This window comes from Amblyomma mixtum, chromosome 2 (assembly GCF_055824585.1).
Source record: "Amblyomma mixtum isolate Tamu chromosome 2, ASM5582458v1, whole genome shotgun sequence".
Taxonomy (NCBI): Eukaryota; Metazoa; Arthropoda; class Arachnida; order Ixodida; family Ixodidae; genus Amblyomma; species Amblyomma mixtum.
The window spans coordinates 260,153,790-260,175,347 of record NC_143013.1 but is presented as its reverse complement, the minus strand read 5'-3'; the positions used below and the strand labels follow the sequence as shown (position 1 = coordinate 260,175,347).

General features: G+C 47.8%; 1 protein-coding gene across 2 annotated transcripts in view; it reads right to left on the bottom strand.

The window, feature by feature from the left end:
• Rph (Rabphilin) overlaps positions 1–21,558 on the bottom strand; it is a 110,945-nt gene that overhangs the window by 30,913 nt on the left and 58,474 nt on the right. For both annotated transcript variants that reach the window (XM_089573685.1, XM_089573686.1), the window contains exons 7-10: positions 17,277–17,378; positions 5,007–5,132; positions 3,935–4,113; positions 1,699–1,837 (exon numbers count right to left, since the gene is read on the bottom strand). In XM_089573685.1, coding sequence (XP_089429811.1) covers positions 1,699–1,837; positions 3,935–4,113; positions 5,007–5,132; positions 17,277–17,378 — 546 coding nt within the window. The remainder of the gene's footprint in view (positions 1–1,698; positions 1,838–3,934; positions 4,114–5,006; positions 5,133–17,276; positions 17,379–21,558) is intronic.

Genomic DNA, 21,558 nt, shown 5'->3' with positions numbered 1-21,558 from the left:
CAACAAAAGTTACTACGCCAAGACAATGTCAGCCACAATACTCTCAAGCAATGAGATACGTGAAGCGGAGATGCATATCTCAATATATTTTGGCATCGCAAGATGCCGCCCATTACCGTTCAGTCGGCGAGCTAACTTCGCTACGGCGATACGATGCACATAATACAACGTTAGAGCCCATTTACATTACACTATAGGTCCTTAACAATGTTTACCATTTTGTGTGCCAAAGAGGGGAACGACAAGTAAGCAGTTTATATTGAGTGAACAGAAAGTTACGCGTACATTTTAGTGCTCAAGGTTATGAGATCATTACAGGACGCGGTGCTTTTGACACATTTTGCATACGTCAACGCGGCACGCATGTTCGTAATACGTGACACCACGCACAAGGCCCCTGCATATGCCTGCACAGGTGTGCATTTGAAACATATCCCGACACAACACGTGTAAATATGTCAGCAAAATCCTATTCAAAGTTATAATATATACTATCCTATACGAGTGATTGTACTTCCTGACGACATTGCACATGGTTGAAATTTGCAAATGTGTGGGTTGCTAGTCTGTAGGAACAATCGAACACGAAAAATAGAGAACAAGCAGAAAGGCATTTCTCCGTTTGAGGTCTGCAGTGCAGGGTTCCGAGTGCACCATTTCATTCAGATTGGTGCTAAGTTATTGTTAGTATACTGTCTGTACAACAATGACAGCAGCACATCTTTCTTATATAGTCGTTCAGCCATTGGAATCTTTCCAGCACGGTTCGAAGCAGAGAATCGAGCTTTATGTTTCAAAACAGGATTTTACGCAGACCCTCTGCAGGCGGTAAGAAATTATGTATTCACTATACGCCTGAAAGTTTTGCTTTGCTACAGCGTTTTTCTAACCGGCGCAGAACTACATCTCAGCGTTTCCATGTCGCTTTGAGCTGTTAGAGACGTAGGTCTTAAGACATCCCACAAGGAGGTCTGCTCATTCTACGCGCAGCCACTCTTAACTGCAGAATCGAGTAAGTGAGCGCATATCGTAGTGCGCTCGGCTGCACTTAGCGGAAATGAATGGCCACCGAGCCCTGACCGAGCAGGGGCCTCATCTCTTAAGGATGGTAATCCTTAGTGATGCCAGGCATACAACCCCGTTAGGACTGCTATTAGCTCACAAGACGGCAGCCCATGCCTTATGAATTGCTGCCTGGCACTAAGACGGTCTTCTCCCATAGCCTACTATCCAGTGCAGAGCTTCAAACCAATTTCAGTTGGTCCCACGAAGTGGACCCGAGAATATGCTGTTCATGAAGAAAGCACTGACAGCAGAAAGAGTACTGGCTGATCGTAGAGCAAGGCAATGGCGCAGATCGGCCCGATCAGAATATTCAAAGCTGAGTAACCGGAACCCATCATCGCAAACCCGCTCCCGCCACATCAGGCGGAGCTCCGCCTCCTTCTATACACTAGAAAAAAATAATGACCCGCGCGCACTCGCAACAGCGCTTAATTAAAGAACTCCTTTTTTGTGTTACACTGGAAGAGGAGAGTAGGATTACTCTTATGTAGAGAGAGTCACTGTGCATCGCTGAAGCAAAGGAGGAGAGTAGCACTGACTCCTTTCTCGAGGGGCGCTCAACAGGCCTGCGCTACTGCTGCTACCTGGTGGACAGCCTGAGTCTGCGGATGAAGCTCTTGCTCTTGGGCTTACTTGAGTCGGCGCGGCCGCCGTTGCTGCTCGCGTCGTCCCCATCGGCGTCGAGCAGCTCCCGGCGTGACGACCGTGGCGGGTGGGCGCTCACGTAGCGGCCCGTGCCGCCGATGCTGCCCAAGCTGTCCGCCGAACGATCCTGCGCAGAACGGTCAAGAAGACGCAGCGCGCCCGGAAAGATTCACTGCAGCCCTTTCCGTAGGCACAGCCCTTATAAAAACGGTCTGTAGACAGTCTTACTGTCTTATAGACTTCTTAGATACTTCTTATAGACTTCTTATAATCTTCTTTAGACTTCTTATAATCTTCTTATAGACTTCTTATAGACTGTATTGCCTTCCTCTATAGGTATTTCTTTTTGTCTGTTCATATTCTATAGAATGTCTACAGATGAAGGTCGACTAAAAGTGTATGGCCATAAATTTATAGATTGTCTATAGACTGTATATAGCATTTGTACTGCGTATAGACTGTTCTCTAGGATTTGTCTATAGAGAGTCCTTAGATTTTATACACAAGTCTATAGACAGTGTATTGACTCTCCTAGGATTTGTCTACAGGGAGTCTATAGATTTTATAGACAGAAGTCTATAGATAGTCTATAGACTATCTAAAAAAATTGTAAGGGAACGTTCATTTGCCGTGAATTTTTCAGTTAGTCTAGCAAGACGTGTAGGCAGGATTTATTTTTATTCCCGGTATTAGAGAACATGAGGAAATGCACTGCCAAGAGAAATGGGGTGAGGACGGAGGATCTTGCCGCAGCCTCGTATGAAGCAAAGTCAAAACATTCTTTCAAAGTACAAGCCAGCACGAGCAGGACCAGGAAGGGAGCTCCAAGTTATTGTAGTGTGCGGGAAAAAAAAACTGCATTCGAACGTGCCCGTTCGAGGGTTAAAGTGTGAAATATTAAATTCGGCGATAGCTTCTAAATTAGGGCGGTTACGTAAATTTTAGATACTTGTCGAGTGACCCAAATCGCGGTGCGTTAATTATCGTGCGCAAGAACTTTAAACATTCAGTAGGTCGACGCGGGGAAAGTACTAAGCCGCTACAAAAGAAAGATGAGAAAAAGGCGTGCTTGAAGCTAGTCCAGGCGGCGTCCTTCCAACGCCTCTTGCTGCTACTTAATTGCCGCCACTTAATTAGAACGCACGTAGCCTGCCTCTGGGCATAGTCGCTTTGTCAAAGCTTTGCAAGGTGTCAGCCACACCGGTCACAGTGCACTCTAAACCCGAATACACCTATATGGGAGTAAAAGGGGAGTAAGGTGTCCTCTAGCTCCCACCCTTATAGGGAAGGGTGTGTGCTAGAGGGCAGCTTTACACCCTTTTTTACTCCTTTTTGTTTAGAGTGTGGAACAAGTGCGCGCGGTACGTTCACACGGAAAACTCCAGCAGGAGGCGAACGAGAGCCGCGTCCACTACAGGGTTCCTTTCAGGCCATAGCTTCTGTTTAGGGTGTTGACGGGCATTGTTTTGTACGGAGACACCATTTTGTCTCACAAGGCTTGCGTGGACCTCCGGTGTGAACATAAAGCTTCTAAATCTCCGCCTGATATAAGACCTCTCTGCCTAACAGCTGCATTAGACGATTTCGCAGCCCCAATTAGACGAACCTGCGATCTTTCGGAACGACACTGCGGCATCGCTAAGTTAAGTCTGCAAAATAAAATCACGAGGGTAGTCGTCACCTTAAACGACTAAGCTGAACTACAGAGTCAGTGCACTGACACTAGACAAAAACACAGCCCCACCATATCTTTGTGAATCATCGAAGGCAGCCATTATGGCAACACTTTTATTGTAGCGTATATCGCACTCATGCGCATCAAACGTGTGGTGTACTATTCTGGCTACATCATTTTTTGAGATCATGAGATTCCAACACGCACCATGATGGTCGCTATCGCCGCGCAAATCTGAAGCCTACGGAGTGTATCGCGGTACCGTTTTTATGACCAGGGTACTCAGAAGCGAAAAGCATCCTTTTCTGAAACTGATTTCAACGCTTTACTTTGTATCTCTTTTTGAGAAAACGTTGTGTTGAAAAAAATTTAAAAGAAAGCTGGGCCAAATGCCTGCGTACAACCAAGAAGGTACGAAGATGGCGCCACACAGAGTTAGAATAAACTCCTCTCCGCGATTCGCCCCCTGAGCACGACCATGAGGCACTTAAACTTAGCAATCAATCAATCAATCAATCAATGTGGCACCTATGGCTTCCGCGTACTCACCTCGACGAGGTATGGCGAAAAGCGGGGTGCGCTGGCCGCGTCCTCGCCGTCGTCGTCGTCGGCCGCGGCCGCGGCGGCCGCGGCTTCCCTCTCCCTCTGGAGCTGGCGTTGCCTCCACGGAGCCATGTCCGAGTGCTGGGACCGCACGCTGGGCGTCGGCGAGTTGCGGCTAGAAGCGACTGCACGCGCAAGCGCACACACGGGGAGAGTGTCAAGCAAAACGAAGAACATTGCAAGAAAGGGGTGAAATTCTAAAACGGCGTATACTACGCGCATTGTGATAAGGCTGAATCCCGTTACAACGAAGTTGAAGGAGCCTGGCGATTACTTCGTTATAGCCGTAGCTTCGTTATAGCCCGTGTTCACCGAGTTTCCAGGGGAATTGTCATTTCTTCGTTGTATCCATGGTTTCGTTATAAACCGTTTCGTTATAGCGAGGTTCGACACTAGTTCGATATGAGCGGACAAGATGAGATTCGGCATGCGAAGGCAAAAAGGAGGCACCTCAGGGTGTATACGGGGTAGTCAACCGGAAACTCTTAGGAATATTTAAAAATAGGCTTTTCAGCTAGAAATACGTTTTCTTCGACATAGAGTGGCCACCGGTGGTGGTCGTCACAAACAGGTAAGGCGTTTCAACTAGCAAACTCTTTAAATAAAGCATAATAAATAAACATCCAGCTATCACCGCTAGGCGCCTCGTTGTAATATATAGATTTGTAGCTATCCTTGAGTAGCAGGCGTATACGCTTTTTCATTTTCAAAAATTAACTGTGGTTCTCGTTGGCGTTGCACCGGAATGAATTCTGCAGTTTAATTTCGCACGCAGCAATGCACGCAGTTTAATTTCAATATCAGCCAATGAAGGCGACAGCTGTGTTTCGTTTTTTGGTATTTGAAAGGTCAACGAAAGCCTCGTTTTCTGTAAGATTCGTTTCTTTGTGATTAGAAAGCGGTACGGTATCGATACATGTGAACTTCAATTCGTCCTCACTGTCCATTTAGCGGTACACCGCATTCCTCGTCGCCGTGGTATAGTTTCGGTCTCGAGATTGACAGGCCTTGCACTTACGGTCGAACGCGTGATCCGTACGGGCGCTCTCGGAAGATCCGTCCAGCTTTCCCCGCTCCGAGGCCTGGTCCGGAGAGAGTGGAAATGCGCTGCCCATCCGCGGACTCCCCGAGGAATCGCTGTCCGCTGCATGAGGACGGCCACAAAGGATGAGTTCCCGGAATACGGCGGGGGATTGCAGGATGCATCATCCTCCACCATCTGGCTTGCTGCTCCAATAAGTTTGGAATATACGGCGGGATATTTATCATCATCATCATCAGCCTGACTACCCCCACTGCAGGGCGAAGGCCTCTCAGACCATGTCTCTCCAAATAACCCTGTCCTTTGCCAGCTGCGGCCACCCCGCAAACTTAATAACCTCATCCGCCCTTCTAACTTTCTGCCGCCGCCTGCTACGCTTGCCGTCTCTTTGAATCCACTCCGTTGCCCCTAAGCTCCAGCGGTTATCTTGCCTTCTCATTACATGCCCTGCCCAAGCCCATTTCTTCCTCTCGGTTTCGACCAGGACGTCATTAATCCGCGGAATATCTATATTGTATTTTGAAACATAAGTTGTATTCATGAATGCACTAAAGATATCCAGGAATTAGGTTCCTGAAACTTCATGCTTGGTGTTCGAAATATATTCTCAAAATCTGTAAAAAAAAAATACCTCGCTTAAAGCAAGCTTCGAGCACGTTCCAACTACGTGAAAAAATATGTATGCGGTTATAGCATCTTGTCGGTGTATTAAAATTGTACTTTCGTAAATATGGCATTAATTAGTCCGAAGTATACTTCGATTCTATCAAACGGGCAGTCCTTGTAAACATATCTGCAGAGCACTTCTAAGCTGCCGTAGAACAATCTAGTGCTCGAAATCGCGTTTCGGGAAATGGCATTTTGCATGTTGGCAATCCATTTAAAGTGTACTTCCGTCACTACAAAACTAAATCATCCAATAATCTTAGCGCCGTTCATGAATCAGCGCACCCGTGGCGTGATGGGAGGTGAGTGGAGGATACACGGCTAGACCACCTGACTTGAACAGCTTTGCGGCGACTCCCAATGCCGACGCGTATGGCCGCCCACTCACACCGATCATAGATGAAGTTAACTGAATTAACAAAACTTCCATCTCGCTCCCAAGTTCAAGGCTTTTTTTATTTAAAACATGCTGTAATTAAACTACGCTAAGGTCCATACACGGGGCCTGGCAGTAGGGACAAAAATAACAAAATCCCAACGACATAAAAACGCAACATACCGTTAACGAAACATACCGGTAACTAACATAAAAGTTTGTTATTGATGACAGATATGAAAGGTTTAACGCGCTAACATAATTCGCTCCTGAGTACGACTAACACCAACGACTAAAAACAATTACAGAAATGGCAGACCCCCTGCGTGCACAGTTAACTGAGAACTAGCAGGTGGTTGGAGGATGCGGCGCAGACGATCTTTGCACCCAGCTTTAATGGAGAGTTAATGCAGTTCAAGTGCAATTCGCTTCTCGTCTGTGTCTTTTCTTTTTGTCTGCCTTCGTCTCATCTTTTATTTCTCCGTGAACGCAACGCACGCACACCACACAAAGAAAACAACACGAAGACAGCAAGCACAGGACGAACACGAGCGTTGAGCTTCCAACAGCCCAGCGCTGGTGTACGTCGCGTGTGAACGTCATTCGTCTTGTTTTGTGCGTGCGTGCGTGCGTGCGTGCGTGCGTGCGTGTGTGCGTGTGCGTGTGCGTGTGCGTGTGCGTGTGTGTGTGTGTGTGTGTGTGTGTGTGTGTGTGTGTGTGTGTGTGTGTGTGTGTGTGTGTGTGTGTGTGTGTGTGTGCTGCATTCACCAAGACAAGTCTCACCCGTCAGCCCGTCCCTTTTTTGCGTTTACATCATCACTGCTGCAAACAGTTTGCCATGCTTTTTTCCTTTTCAACACTGCGACTGGTTTACAAAGTGCGTGCAGAGAGAATGAAGACGCGGCAGAAAACAAAGACAAAAACGCACTTCGTCAGCGCTGTGAACATTGCAGTAAAAAGTAACAAAAGATGGAACTGTTCGGTGAGAAAGTTTCAGTCCTTAGGGCATACCTGTCTACGAGTTGTTCCGGATAAAAATTTACCAGAGTGCTCGCGAATTGGTTCCACCGCCCCAAGAGGGCAGAACTGCATGCTACGGCCACGTTGAAATAGCAGATTGTTCCCTACCATTAAATTCCGGAAGAGTGGTTTGCGGTGAAAACCGTGCACCAGCAAAGCAAATTTTTGCAACGTTTTCAGCTGGACAATATACATAAATTCATTGTTCTCTTCCGTCATTTGTTATTGCTTTTTGGGGTGGGGAACGACTGTTTTTTCAAATATTAGTAAACTTTATAGGCGACAAAAACGAGCCGTCAGAATAATAGTTGACGTTTCCCGTGACGCACCTACGGAGACAATTTTCCATACGCTGCATAAAATTTCAATGCCGTTACTATACAGGGTGTTTCACCTAAGACTTTCTGCAATTTAAAAAATAAGCTATTTGAATTAGATGCGCGCTTTTTCTGGCATAGCACTGTCAGTGGTGTAGTACATCATAATGCAGCTAAGACGTGCTAACTAGCAGGCTTGTTAACCAATATTTAATAGTTATCTTTTAAACTATTACCGTCGGGCTCCTTAATTATTGAGAGGCATGCAGCCCACCGTAAGTGATGTCCATATCCGTTGTTAGAATTTCGAGAACGCGATTATCCTCGGCGCTGTGGCCCAACAAATTTTGGCTATTTCGACGAGTTAGGTTCACTGGAGAGGTTGCTTTGCCTGCAAGCTTCTCAAACGGCATGTATTTTGGCGCGATGTAGGCGAAATTTGTTGGGCCACAGCGCCGAGGATAATCGCGTTCTCGAAATTCTAAAAACGGATATGGACATTACTTACGGGGGGCTGCATGCCTTTCAATAATTAAGGAGCCCGACGGTAATAGTTTAAAAGTTAACTATTAAATATTGGTTCACAAGCCTGCTAGTTAGCACGTCTTAGTTGAATTATGATGTACTACACCACTGACAATGCTATGCCAGAAAAAGCGCGCATCTAATTCAAATAGCTTATTTTTAAAAATTGCAGAAAGTCTTAGGTGAAACACCCTGTATAAACACAATTTATTAACACACTACAAGGGCGGCCACTAATAACGCGCTAATGTTTTTCAATACAATACTCAGGCTGGAGCACAAGTGCCACAGTTATGGTACGCGTACCCATGATCATTTCCAGATTCCGCAAACACGAACAAATTACGGACGCCAGATGATCAGTTCTCAAGTAAAACACCTTGCGGGGCTAGTTGGTTATGCATTTTCTTTCGACATGACAGCGCCCGTCCTGTCATGTCCTCTGTGTATTCGTCCTAAAAGTTAGCGCTGCTTAAATTTTAACGAAAGAAAATCCTTCTCAAGTACTGTATTGCTGAAGTGTCTCACCTTTTTCCGTTGTTAATGTCTACTTCACGTGAAATTGCCGTTTTCTCCTGCTGTTGTTACTGTATAAGTTAAATACTTTTTTTTTTCTGGCCAAGTTTTGTGCAGGGGCGCAGACCCTTAGTCAAGCCTTTCGATAGGCTTTTTGGCTGCGCTCCTGACATCCATGTAGTGTTAAATAAAGGTGGCTTGACGACTTTAAATCTAACAAGTTTAGCCTATATAAAGGAAATATAGACATAACTAGTGCGTCGCATGAACAACACACCCATTTGTTGCTGCTGTTTACGCGTTAGGAGTCCCTGTTTTTTTTTTTAACAGTCATTAGGGAATACCATAATGCCGCGCGACTCTTATTATGCTCATTAAACACCAGCCAGCACCAGCGCGCGGCCTTTTATTTTTTTTTATTCTCCACGCGAGGCGAGTTATCTGACGCAAGGCTGTTAAAAATGGCTCGACAGAAATTGTTCGCAAACATTCGGTATCACGAAAGGACAATTCTGAGCCGTTCGGAACGTTTTCACAAAAATGGACGCCTGTTATCAAGAATTCCCTGAGTCATGATTAAGTACAGCGCTGCCTAATGACTCGTCCACTCATGGTCATCATGAGCGACGAGTGTTGAGTGGTGAGTGAGTGACGAGCTCGAAGCAAGCTTTTTTCTCACTTTTTTTTTCCTGGTTCGCTCCCTTTAACCACTATGTGACATTATCTGCCGGCAGCTTACACAGGTTATTCGGATAGCTATTCTGGTCTATACACGTTGACCTTCCTCACGTTTTCAGTATAACACAAAACACTACAGTCGCGAGATGGAGACAGGAAACGCGTATTTAATAAAACTTGAAGTGCAGTCGTTAGCAATGTTGAGCATTCATTCATTGATTTATCCCTAAAAATGTGATACAAGAACAGGTTTTTCAGTTTTCTGACCAGGTTTCCTCTTGAAATATAATATCCAAAAGTCATTCTTAAGTTTAGTGAAGAAATAAGCTGAAAATTCGCATTTCTGAGCAAGAAAAATTTGTTCCCTCTGATACTGCGCACGACTATGCAGTGTTATGACGCCATGCAAATATGTCTTATCAACTACGAATACCGTAACGGTCCGCTGGGTGCGCCAGTAACACTAAATTTCATAGCCTGACCTAGGCGTACTGCACACAAATAAGCCGGATAAAATACTAATTCGCTCTGAATCCCTTGCCACAATAACTTGAAAGTACTGACCGCTGGCCGAGTTAGCACTAACTCTAAGAGCGCTCGTAAACCAGGGATTAAAAAAGAAAAAGCACTTGGTGAACACACGGGTTAGCTCACAGCGGACCTCATGCGTACGCGCCGTGTAAGTCCACCAAACATTCCGCCGTTCGACTTTGCATGGCGACCGACCTCGCGAGCCGCCGTTCCTTTGAGCTCCCCCGGCGCGGTCTACTTAACGCGCCGTGGTCTTAGCCGAGCCGGGAAAGTTAATCCTCTTAGCCGATGGGCCGGCACGTCGTCTTCCCGCGTTGCAAAACCGCTCCAGCGACTTCTACACTCGCGGCCAAAGGTCGAGAGGTCGAACAGAAGGCGAGCGCGCGCAGAGGGCTCGGCTCTCGAGGATTTCCTTCTTTTATCTACTTTGTTTTCAGGGGTCCTATGTCGAGCAACTTCTCTCGGACGCCATCTACACTTAGTCCGAGCAAAACCGTGCAGTGGCACCGAAGGTTGGAGTTATTTGGGGCCGCCTTAATCGCGAGCCTGTTGCTCAAGCATAGAGCAGTACTTAAGGCAGAACCGTGATTGGTCGCCGCGTGCGTGACGTCAGATCACGACCCACCGCCAGTACAAAGTCAATAGGATGTTAGCTGAGGCAACGGCTTCCCCAACGACGAGTCGAGCTGACCTTCCCACAACCCTTGTTTACGGCTTTCTCTTTATCGTTGCTACAATCCCTTTTTTTCCCTTTCCCCGCACAAGGCAACGACAAAGGTTTTCTTCATCCTTACTGCGTCTGTCTGTTCCACTTTACATACTCCTTTCCTTCAGCAATGGGCCTGCAGACTCAGATTCCCTCACCCTCATTTACACCCACCCTTACGTTTAGTGCTTTACATACATCCCCTATTTCTTCTCCGCCTAGAGCAAGGCAGCTTCGGAAGTTTACGATATCTTTTCTCCATCTTCCTTGCCTTTTTCCCCCATATTTCCCTTTTTCCATTTTCCCAGTGCAAGGTGGCCTCATAGGTTTCCTTTATCTTTACTCCAACCATATATTTCCCCTTTACATTCCTCATTTCCCTTTCCGCAGTGCAGTCAACACGAATTCTATTCTGGTCAAACGTTTCGCCTTTCTATTCCTTTTCTCCCTAATTGTGCAGAACCGAAGCCCGCAGCTCTGGCTTCCGAACCCCTGCATGGTACTAGAGATGCGCAGAGAGAACAGAACGCGGGTGCTTAACCACGTGCTCTGGTTGCGACGCTCTCCGTTCACTAAGGCGCACCCGAAGAACCCCTCTTCCCGACAAGTTCATTACGGGCGAATGCGTGCGGGCGGCCGGCCCACACCGAAGCCGAGTGCGCGACTCCGATTTAAAGTCGAGAGGAAAGCAAGGGGGGGGGGGGGGGGGACTGTCTGATAAGGTGAGAGGAAGGGAAAAGAAGGAACGGTGGGAGTCACTGAGGATTGGGGGAAAAAGTTAATGCAGGGTGAAGAAAGGCGCCGAAGCATGCGGTCCTTTTGTATAGCTAAATGACTGCACGCACTCCCTAGAATCGCGGGATTAGAAGTTCCTGTCTCCAATTAGGCAGGCGCCAGCAAAGATGACCCATTGACATGTCTCCTCCCCGAGAAAGGAGTCGGGGATGAAGTCCCAGCTAAGACGACTCCCACCGAGTTTAGAGTCGGACAAAGAAACTGGGAGGCACGAAAAAACGTGCCCTAACTCACTAGTCCGAAGGAGTTGGCAACTGTCTCTTGGAGTGAGCTCCTCACGCGGAAGAGAGAGAGAGAAGGAAGAAACTTTATTTGGTCAAACGGGCGCTGCCTCAGCCGGGACCTTAAGCAGCTGAGCATGGATGGGAAAATGTAGAGATTAAGTGTCTAAAAGATGGGAGCAAAGTTCGACAAGTTCAGCAGTCAATAAGGAGCAGCAGGATCGAAGCTCAAGAGTCGCATGACCCGCCGCGCAGTGCTTCCGCTTCGGAGGTGTCGATCTCAGTGTGAGTGCTAATTGGCAGGCAGCTTCAACCGCAGCTGTTACGTCTACATTTGTATCACGAGATTCACCTTGAAATAACGCCGTGCAATCTCAGGTTATAGGTTCGAATTGAATATACCTACAGCCAACAGACAGAGAAGTAATTTAATTTTGTTTTTTGTGCGACGTAAGTGATTTCATTAAATTTACTGATTTATTTATTTATTGGCATATTTATTTATTTATTGCCATATCTATTGATTGGCATACTTATCTATTTACTTATTGGCGTATTGATTGATCAATTAATTGATTTATTTATTAGCATATTGATTGATTGATTGATTGATTGATTGATTGATTGATTGATTGATTGATTGATTGATTGATTGATTGATTGATTGATTGATTGATTGATCGATCGATCGATCGATCGATTCTTTGTTGGATATGATGTAATAGGTGGAAGCCAACATGTAGTGGGAGAGAAGAAAATATTGACATGAACAGAACTGTCACAAAATGCAGCTCGTAGAGCCTGTTCGAAAGCATATTTTGTTGCTAGTGAACAGAGCAACCGCCGAATACTGATAATCTACACTGCTTTAACCAGTTACAGTCGGCTTCCTTCACGTCATAGGAGGCACAGCCACTTACAGTCGTGGCCATAGTAACACGAAGCACGCTTCGCTGATAAAAATCTTCTCAGGCCTTGTCTAGTGAAAATTAGATGACACTGGCGAATTCCGCTGGTACCATCTCGTATAAAGGAAAGAAACTCTTCCATCTGTGTTGTGTTGCGTTGGGCTTATTGCACATAGGCAGCTAAGGCCATTATGCGCCAAGCACAAGGTATGGAAAAAAAAATCTGTTAAAGTAACGCATAAGCAACGTTAGAACGCCGAATCTTGGTTCATATTATTCGGGACACGACTGTACGTAATCAGCTCAGCAGCGCACGGGGCGTTTTCAATCTGGACACTCACGAACCACATCTTCCTAACCGCCCCACCTGCGGTTTATAGATGGAGACAGCGCAGTCTTTCCCGCCATCGAATCTTTTCCCCGAATTCAAAATCGTAAAACGTTATTCTGTCCACGCCCATAACGTTTTGTTATCCGTGAAACTGAAATCCATAAAACTAGAACAACATTACAGGCTGCCGCAAATTCGCAGGTTAGCATTTCGCCTCGTTCTACCCGTCATCGTAAACCGTGGCATACTCCTTGACCACCTGAAACTGCGGTTTTAAAACGCTGAAGCACAGCCATCCAGCCGTATAACCTGAATAAATAGAAGCTAACTGAGGAACAGCTGCGTGACTTCCCAAATAACGCTTCATGTGATTTTTTTTTCAACTAAGGCACACTGTATACCGTCTGATTTACGTACGTACTTGTTCGAAAGCCTCGTTCTATTTATTCTTCCTTTAAATACGTGTGCAACGCTTCTTGTATGAAGTCTATGAGGCCGATTTGAGTGGTAGACGGAGCCCGTCAAGTGGTTTCGATGCAATTTTGATGCAGACCGCATTTCGCAACTGCTCCCCGAGGTTTTTGACGGTATCTTTCGAAGGTAAATTGCAAAAAGAGTGCGTGCTTTCAGCACTCATAATTGAAAGAAGGAACGCGCCTAGCAGGTTCTAAATGTATTTTTCGTAGAGTTCAATCTTACCACTACCTCAAGACGTAACCTGTTAGTCGCGAATTACGCTCGCATTTCTTTGGCGGGCTAAGATAAGACGAGGTGGTAACTGTGAAAATGTGCGTTTCGCGTCCCATTAGACAACAATTCATCCATTATAACCATCTCATTCGCATTCGTCGCCGTCATCATTATCATCATCAACTGACCTGCAGCGGTGGAACTCACGAAAAGCTCCTTGTGGCAGCTTTTGTAGCAGGAACAAATGCATTTTGAAGCAGGATTTTGACGTTTTTTAGCAGACGTTCCAGCTTTTTTAGCAGTAAAAGAAAAAACATTTTGTGGCCTTTAAACCATTGCAAATGAAAAAAAGGGGATTGGTAGCGAAATTTCAGCCCTTAGAGAAGAAAAGCGCACATATTCACACAAAAAAGTTAAAACCCTTATACAAAAAAAGTTAAAACCCTGACGTCCAATGCGGTCCTTACTGCACTGTTATTTCTTTGAGAAGCCCTGAAATGTGCAAATACCTCAAGGTTTTTCCAAAAGATGTTTTCATTCAGGATTAACAAGCAACGAGGTACAAGAAACTGCAAAAATTACAAAAATTGTTTCACCCTTGAAACTAAGTAGTGCCGGTATTATGCTTTGCTTTCTTTTTTTTTCTTTTTTCAATTATTTCAGCCCACAAAATGCAACTGCGAGCAAAACAACTGGCTTAATGACGGTTTCCATTGCTATCAGAGGGGTCCTGAGCGGCGAACCTCTGGCAAAACATCGGTTCCGCCTCACTATGCGTAATAAAAAACTGTGCGATTAGCCTATAAATCCTTTCACATTTTGTAAGACGATCAGCCTACTGATTATGGCATCATTTTTATGCGAAGCATATTACTCGCACAACCGATCTCTTCCTTGCTGCGCCGCGCACGGCCGCGTAACTACCACTTGACCTACATCGGCGCACCACGTGATATGACGTCACAACAGCTGTGAAAGCTGGGGCCTCGTGCGCTCGCTTGCGGACGCGCAGCCTCCGCCGGCGGCCTAACTCCCGCTTCTACCGCTAGGAGATACTGACGTCACGCAAAAGGCGACGCACTCGTTGAGTCAGTTGAGCAGCGAGATATCGGCCAGGGAGAGGGCGGCTCGCCAGACCGCAAAACTATATGCTTCGCATCCTAGGCTTAACCATAAGCTAAGCCAGGCCATTTTTTCTTCTCGGCACATGAAACACACTTTCCTTATTAGAGACCTTAGCTTTGGCAGTGAACTGAAATTCCGCAAACAAATTTTCATGCTGCTTCTAATGGTTCACAAGAGCGGCGGTAATAACCGATGGAGTTGAAGCGTGCTTTCACATGAGCGCCAGCACGCTACACTTTCAGAAAACTCTTACGAAATTTCCCAAATGACGCTCCGCATTGTCGTGGATGACATGAGTTGTCTTGCGGCTGTTTATGTAGTTTACATCGCTGCAGTGAGGAGAGAGTGCGCGCAACAGGTGGCGCGAAAACGAAACTATAAGCTGCCACAGAGAGAGGGCGCGCGTGCGGGTAGCGTTCCACACGAGATACATCTGCGCAAGCTAGCTCCTAAGCTTTTGCTTCCACCATCCCCTTTTTCTTGTTCTACCCGTGCCGCAGCTTCGCCCGCGCCACTATTCTTGGCAAGCCCTGTCTCCACGTGCGCTGTACCTCTTATCGTAGTAATCAAAAACGATGGGAGCAGAGGCGGTCGTTTTCTTTGTACGCTAGCGCGTTCGCAGCCAGTCGTCAACTGTTTTGCGGTATACGGCGCAATGACGTACCACGTGGTACTGCACTTCGCTTTCCTATCCGCGAGCACGGAAAGGGTACGCTGCAGCGGCTTTTTGTAAACTATATACAGTAGGATAGCAGGGTAACCATATTAAGGTAATGGACTGGATTCCGAGAGAAGATCAACGTAGAAGGGGGCGACACAGAGTTAGTTGGGCGGACGAGATTAGGAAGTCTGCGGGAATACGCTGGCTGCAGCTGACACAGGATCGGATTAAGTAGAGAGATATGGAAGAGGCATTTGTCCCACTGTGGGCGTAGTGACGCTGATGACGACTATATTAATAGCGCCAGCAGTGACGCTTATTTGTGTAATAAGCGTATCAGACTTAGGAGCGCCGTTAAAGGGCCTGTGCCCACCCCAGCGCAGCAGACACTCTCTACCTCTCTTTGAGCGAGCCTCCTCTCCTTCCATTCCCTCCTCGAAATTTTTCTCTCCCGCTCCTCGTCGAGTAGGCTCGGCAAGGCAAAATCACCCCTTCCTTCTCCGGTGTAAGCCGGAGGCGTGGTGTCTGTGGAGTGCGTCACAGGGCGACGTCATGGCCCCGCCTTCAATAGAATTCTTTTCTTGGTTTTTGCATTTTCTCCGCACACTGAACGATCGAGAGGCGCGATCGGCTCGACCACCTAGACTTGTTAGCGAGCGCATCCTTTCATACATCTGTTTGTTATTCCCAGTTAACGAGCCACCTTTTCATTTTCTTTTAGGCCTCCCCACCGTTTCACGAGCGGAGGGGCGGAAGTCGGTTGTGTTCGAAACACGGCGAAGCGCGGACCCGGCAACCGCCCGTTTGCTTTTCTCCATGCGTGTTTGTGTTCTGTGTGTTTTTGTCTTTTCTCCGCTCCAAAGCATATGTCATTCATTGGAGTCAAGGCGTACGCAAGATGCACGAAAGATAAGCGGTGTGTGTGCGGAGCGGTCAGGTGGGCGAGCGAGGGAAAGGCTCTGCTGCACTACTAATTAAAACCTTGTTTTGGGGGGCTCGCATAGAAGAAAAGAAACTGAGAAGGGAGCGCGCACGCAGAGCGTCTCGTGACGTGATCACGGCGGGGGGGGGGGGGGGGGGGGCGAACCAACTCCCTCAGTTTTACTATTTTTTTAGTTTTATGGCTAGGGTTCAAGGCTGTCGCCGCACGCTCCCTCCGCAGTTTTTTTTTTGTTCCTTCATGCGGGTTTGTAGGCATGAGCCAGAGCAGAAGGCGCTGCGGAAAGCGTTGTGCAGATGACGCGACGCCAAGGCTACGCCCAATCTTCTCCCGTCAGTCAGAACGATGCACCAATGGAGTGCCTTCAGCGAAAGTAGCCCCCCTTGACGTCAGCGGGGTGCAGAGTAGTGGGCCGGGCCCGTTTTTGAAGGAAGGAAAGAACGAACGGGCTTTGATTTGAATTTTCGCAGCTTTTCGGGGCGCGCATGGCTCTAGTATTTTGCAGAGGTTATCTTCGATGCCTCATCTATGCAGTGGGCTTGTTTTTCAAAAATGTCCGGACCCTGGGCAGTGGCCCTTTAAGAAACGCCACTATGCTAAGCTGTGACTTCATGGAAGCATGAAGATGCATAATTTTCTAAGACTTGTTCGAATATTTCAAATGGCAATAGCGCGGTACTGGTCAAATAGCCAGTAATCTTCACAAACTAGTCTAAATTTCGAACATTCACAGACTCCTGCTTTCTGCAACACTGTCTTGGAAGCACGCCATGCCGACATCACTACTGAAAGAGTCAGCCTCTCAGCACAGAGCCAAAAGCCGGCGGCTCACGCTAATAGCTTTCACTGCACTGCCACAGAAAGTTGGTGCCACAGCGCAAAAACGAATGCGCAGAAAACATGGCCGATGGGTTACGCGAGCCAGAACACACAGCGTTCAGTTCTAGCTCTGTTCTCACGTCTGCCTTTCTGCGCAGCCATGCCGAGTAAGTAAACGTAAAATGGATTTTGTAGCAGCATGTAGCCGGATTTACCGTTCGGTGCACCTTGGCGCAAACGGCACAGCGGTTTCACCACTGCACCCGGCGGTGCATCTGAATGAAACGCATTCTGCAGCGCAAAGATTCAAAAGCAACGAATCGGACTGCAAGTTTCCTGCCCGCAGCTTCCACCTCGCCTTCGCCACCAGGTCTTGTACGAGGGCGGTACTTGTTTTGGGATGCAAAACTCAGTTACTCACTGGAGTCGTACAGGGCTTTCCTGGAGATGACCCTCCTGTTGACGCGCACTCCTTTTGACTCATCTTCGGAGCTGTCGCTCTGATCTTTCTCGTTCTGAGGCCCTGAAAAAAGAAGGACAATCGAATTGAATCAGCGTAAGGAAGCCAATGACGAATTAACATTGAACTGCGTGCTTCAGATGGTCTCGCGGTCGGGCTAGTGAGTGAACACTTCTCGAAGAGGACGCTTTGCCACAGTGGTGGCCTAGTGTTTTCAGCATCCGCTTCGTGTGCGGGAGGTTCTGGGTTCGACCTCCATTTCCGACGGTTTTGCGTTGTCCTGTGCGTCCCAGCTTTCAGCTGGCGTGATCATTCGACTTCTCTGGGGTGAAATGTTTAGGAATACAGTCGATCCCAGATATATCAAATTATTGTTTATATCTAGCAGTAAGACAACATCCTTGAAAATTCACATGCAGAAGTATAGTGCTGCTGTTCGCGTTCATCCAACTACCGTCCACCGGAACATTCGACATATCGAATGGCGCGGCGCCCCCCAGCAAGTGGTGCTTCTCCTAGTGGCTCTTCCGCGATCACTCCTAGCGCGCGAAGCCGGGTCGGCTGCAAATGGCGAGGTGTGATTGGGGTGTGTGTGCTTGAAAGTAGCCTGCGGTCTCTCGTACACATTTTCCTGATTACACCGCTGTCATGCGCAAAAAGCAGTATTCGGTGCACAACTTGTCATGCGGTGAAACCCACTTAGCTAACTTAAAGGGCCACTGCCCAGGGTCCGGACATTTTTGAAAAACAAGCCCACTGCATAGATGAGGCATCGAAGATAACCTCTGCAAAATACTAGAGCCATGCGCGCCCCGAAAAGCTGCGAAAATTCAAATCAAAGCCCGCTCGTTCTTTCCTTCAACAAAAACGGGCCCGGCCCACTACTCTGAACCCCGCTGACGTCAAGGGGGGCTACTTTCGCTGAAGGCACTCCATTGGTGCATCGTTCTGACTGACGGGAGAAGATTGGGCGTAGCCTTGGCGTCGCGTCATCTGCACAACGCTTTCCGCAGCGCCTTCTGCTCTGGCTCATGCCTACAAACCCGCATGAAGGAACAAAAAAAAAACTGCGGAGGGAGCGTGCGACGACAGCCTTGAACCCTTGCCATAAAAAGTAAAAAATAGTAAAACTGAGGGAGTTGGTTCGCCCCCCCCCCCTCCCCCCGCCGTGATCACCTCACGAGACGCTCTGCGTACGCGCTCCCTTCTCAGATTTTTTTCTTCTATGCAAGCCCCCCAAAACAAGGTTTTAATTACTAGTGCAGCAGAGCCTTTCCCTCGCTCGCCCACTTGACCGCTCCGCACACACACCACTTATCTTTCGTGCATCTTGCGTACGCCTTGACTCCAATGAATGACATATGCTTTGGAGCGGAGAAAAGACACAAACACACAGAACACAAACACGCATGGAGAAAAGCAAACGGGCGGTTGCCGGGTCCGCGCTTCGCCGTGTGTTTCGAACACAACCGACTTCCGCCCCTCCGCTCGTGAAACGGTGGGGAGGCCTAAAAGAAAATAAAAAGGTGGCTCGTTAACTGGGAATGACAAACAGATGTATGAAAGGATGCGCTCGCTAACAAGTCTAGGTGGTCGAGCCGATCGCACCTCTCGATCGTTCAGTGTGCGGAGAAAATGCAAAAACCAAGAAAAGAATTCTATTGAAGGCGGGGCCATGACGTCGCCCTGTGACGCACTCCACAGACACCACGCCTCCGGCTTACACCGGAGAAGGAAGGGGTGATTTTGCCTTGCCGAGCCTACTCGACGAGGAGCGGGAGAGAAAAATTTCGAGGAGGGAATGGAAGGAGAGGAGGCTCGCTCAAAGTGAGGTAGAGTGTTTGGGATTATGGGGTGGGCAGAGGCCCTTTAAAGGGCCCCTGCCCACCCCATCACCCCATCACCAAAATCACCCCTTCCTTCTCCGGTGTAAGCCGGAGGCGCGGTGTCTGTGGAGTGCGTCACAGGGCGACGTCATGGCCCCGCCTTCAATAGAATTCTTTTCTTGGTTTTTGCATTTTCTCCGCACACTGAACGATCGAGAGGCGCGATCGGCTCGACCACCTAGACTTGTTAGCGAGCGCATCCTTTCATACATCTGTTTGTCATTCCCAATTAACGAGCCACCTTTTCATTTTCTTTTAGGCCTCCCCACCGTTTCACGAGCGGAGGGGCGGAAGTCGGTTGTGTTCGAAACACACGGCGAAGCGCGGACCCGGCAACCGCCCGTTTGCTTTTCTCCATGCGTGTTTGTGTTCTGTGTGTTCGTGTCTTTCCTTCGCTCCAAAGCATATGTCATTCATTGGAGTCAAGGTGTACGCAAGATGCACGAAAGATAAGCGGTGTGTGTGCGGAGCGGTCAAGTGGGCGAGCGAGGGAAAGGCTCTGCTGCACTAGTAATTAAAACCTTGTTTTGGGGGGCTTGCATAGAAGAAAAAAATCTGAGAAGGGAGCGCGTACGCAGAGCGTCTCGTGAGGTGATCACGGCGGGGGGAGGGGGGGGGGGGCGAACCAACTCCCTCAGTTTTACTATTTTTTACTTTTTATGGCAAGGGTTCAAGGCTGTCGTCGCACGCTCCCTCCGCAGTTTTTTTTTTGTGTGTTCCTTCATGCGGGTTTGTAGGCATGAGCCAGAGCAGAAGGCGCTGCGGAAAGCCTTGTGCAGACGACGCGACGCCAAGGCTACGCCCAACCTTCTCCCGTCAGTCAGAACGATGCACCAATGGAGTGCCTTTAGCGAAAGTAGCCCCCCTTGACGTCAGCGGGGTTCAGAGTAGTGGGCCGGGCCCGTTTTTGTTGAAGGAAAGAACGAGCGGGCTTTGATTTGAATTTTCGCATCTTTTCGGGGCGCGCATGGCTCTAGTATTTTGCGGAGGTTATCTTCGATGCCTCATCTATGCAGTGGGCTTGTTTTTCAAAAATGTCCGGACCCTGGGCAGTGGCCCTTTAAAGCCTAGCAGCGACAGTCGCCTGGCGTGCTTCGTTTGCCACGCTGCAGAAGACATTGTGTAAACCAAATGCACTTTAATTTTAACACGATTACTCTCTTTATAGTGTACTGATAACAGAATTAGACATCTTGTGATAGGCAGTGGCCAGTTACAAAGCACCGTCTGCTGCGGCTTCAATGCGAAGCATGTTAGGCGTAGCATCAGCTAGAGAGCGGTGCGTTGCTTGCACTCCGGCGGGCGGTACGTCGCTACAAGAAACGCATCACTATAGCGTGGGTACAACTTATTCTTGCTTCTATGTCGCAAATAAGTCTGTCACCATATTCTGTGTTTCGAATTATTCATACATCGGTCTATTTCGCCATTCCCTTCGAGTTCAGTATATCCGAGTTAGACTGTGTATCGAATTATTGATATATAAAATTATTTCACGATTCCCTTCGAGTTCGATTTATCCGGGACCGGCTCTACAGGTATCAGACCCAGTTCGTGCAAACCGAACAGATTAGCCGTGGTACCCTTCGTCCAAGCTGCCATTGCATCGTAGAAATCGAATAATTCTCATCACAAAAAGAACAGCAAACTATCGTCAACGCTTCGACAAATCAGTAGCAAGATAGAATTACGGCGAACTATAGTTGCGCATCAAGGCTGAACGCAGTAGAACATATTACCAACATGGAGAGCTGTGGAGCCAATCCACTCGAACTGAAGTAGCGTTGCCCAACTCGGAACAGTTTCGCAATGTTTTCGCGATAAAACTGCGTTTGATGTGGGCTGGGCCCGGTGTTGCCACACGGATCTGTTTGTCACCCGAGGTAGACCTTTCGTGTGTGCGTGTGTGACCTTGGAAATAAAGCTGGTTCCACAGCCAACGACAGGAGCCTATTAGGAAGCCTCATTTGTAGAACTTGAACCCTAATGTACGCTTCAACATCGTTAACAGCCTTACGTGCGAAAGGACACCGCTGCCACGGCGAGCTGCACTGAACTGTGAGCTCGTTTCGGCGTAGCGCAATCACAGAGGGTCTGCATCAGCCCGGATTTCGTAATTGCACCCGAAGTACGCTCCCAAAGCAAAATTGACTTCGGCTTGAGACTTCGAGACTTACGCATGGTCGAATGCTACAGGTACACATGTGTTGCGAACTTGTGAAATGCGGTTAAAGGTGCACTGAAGAGGAATCTCAACTTATCTGTTTGCCGCGGGAACTTGATCTACACGTTCGAGCTTTCTTAGAAACTGCGATTTATTGCCCTGTGTGGCCGATTTCTGTACTTAAATCGAATTA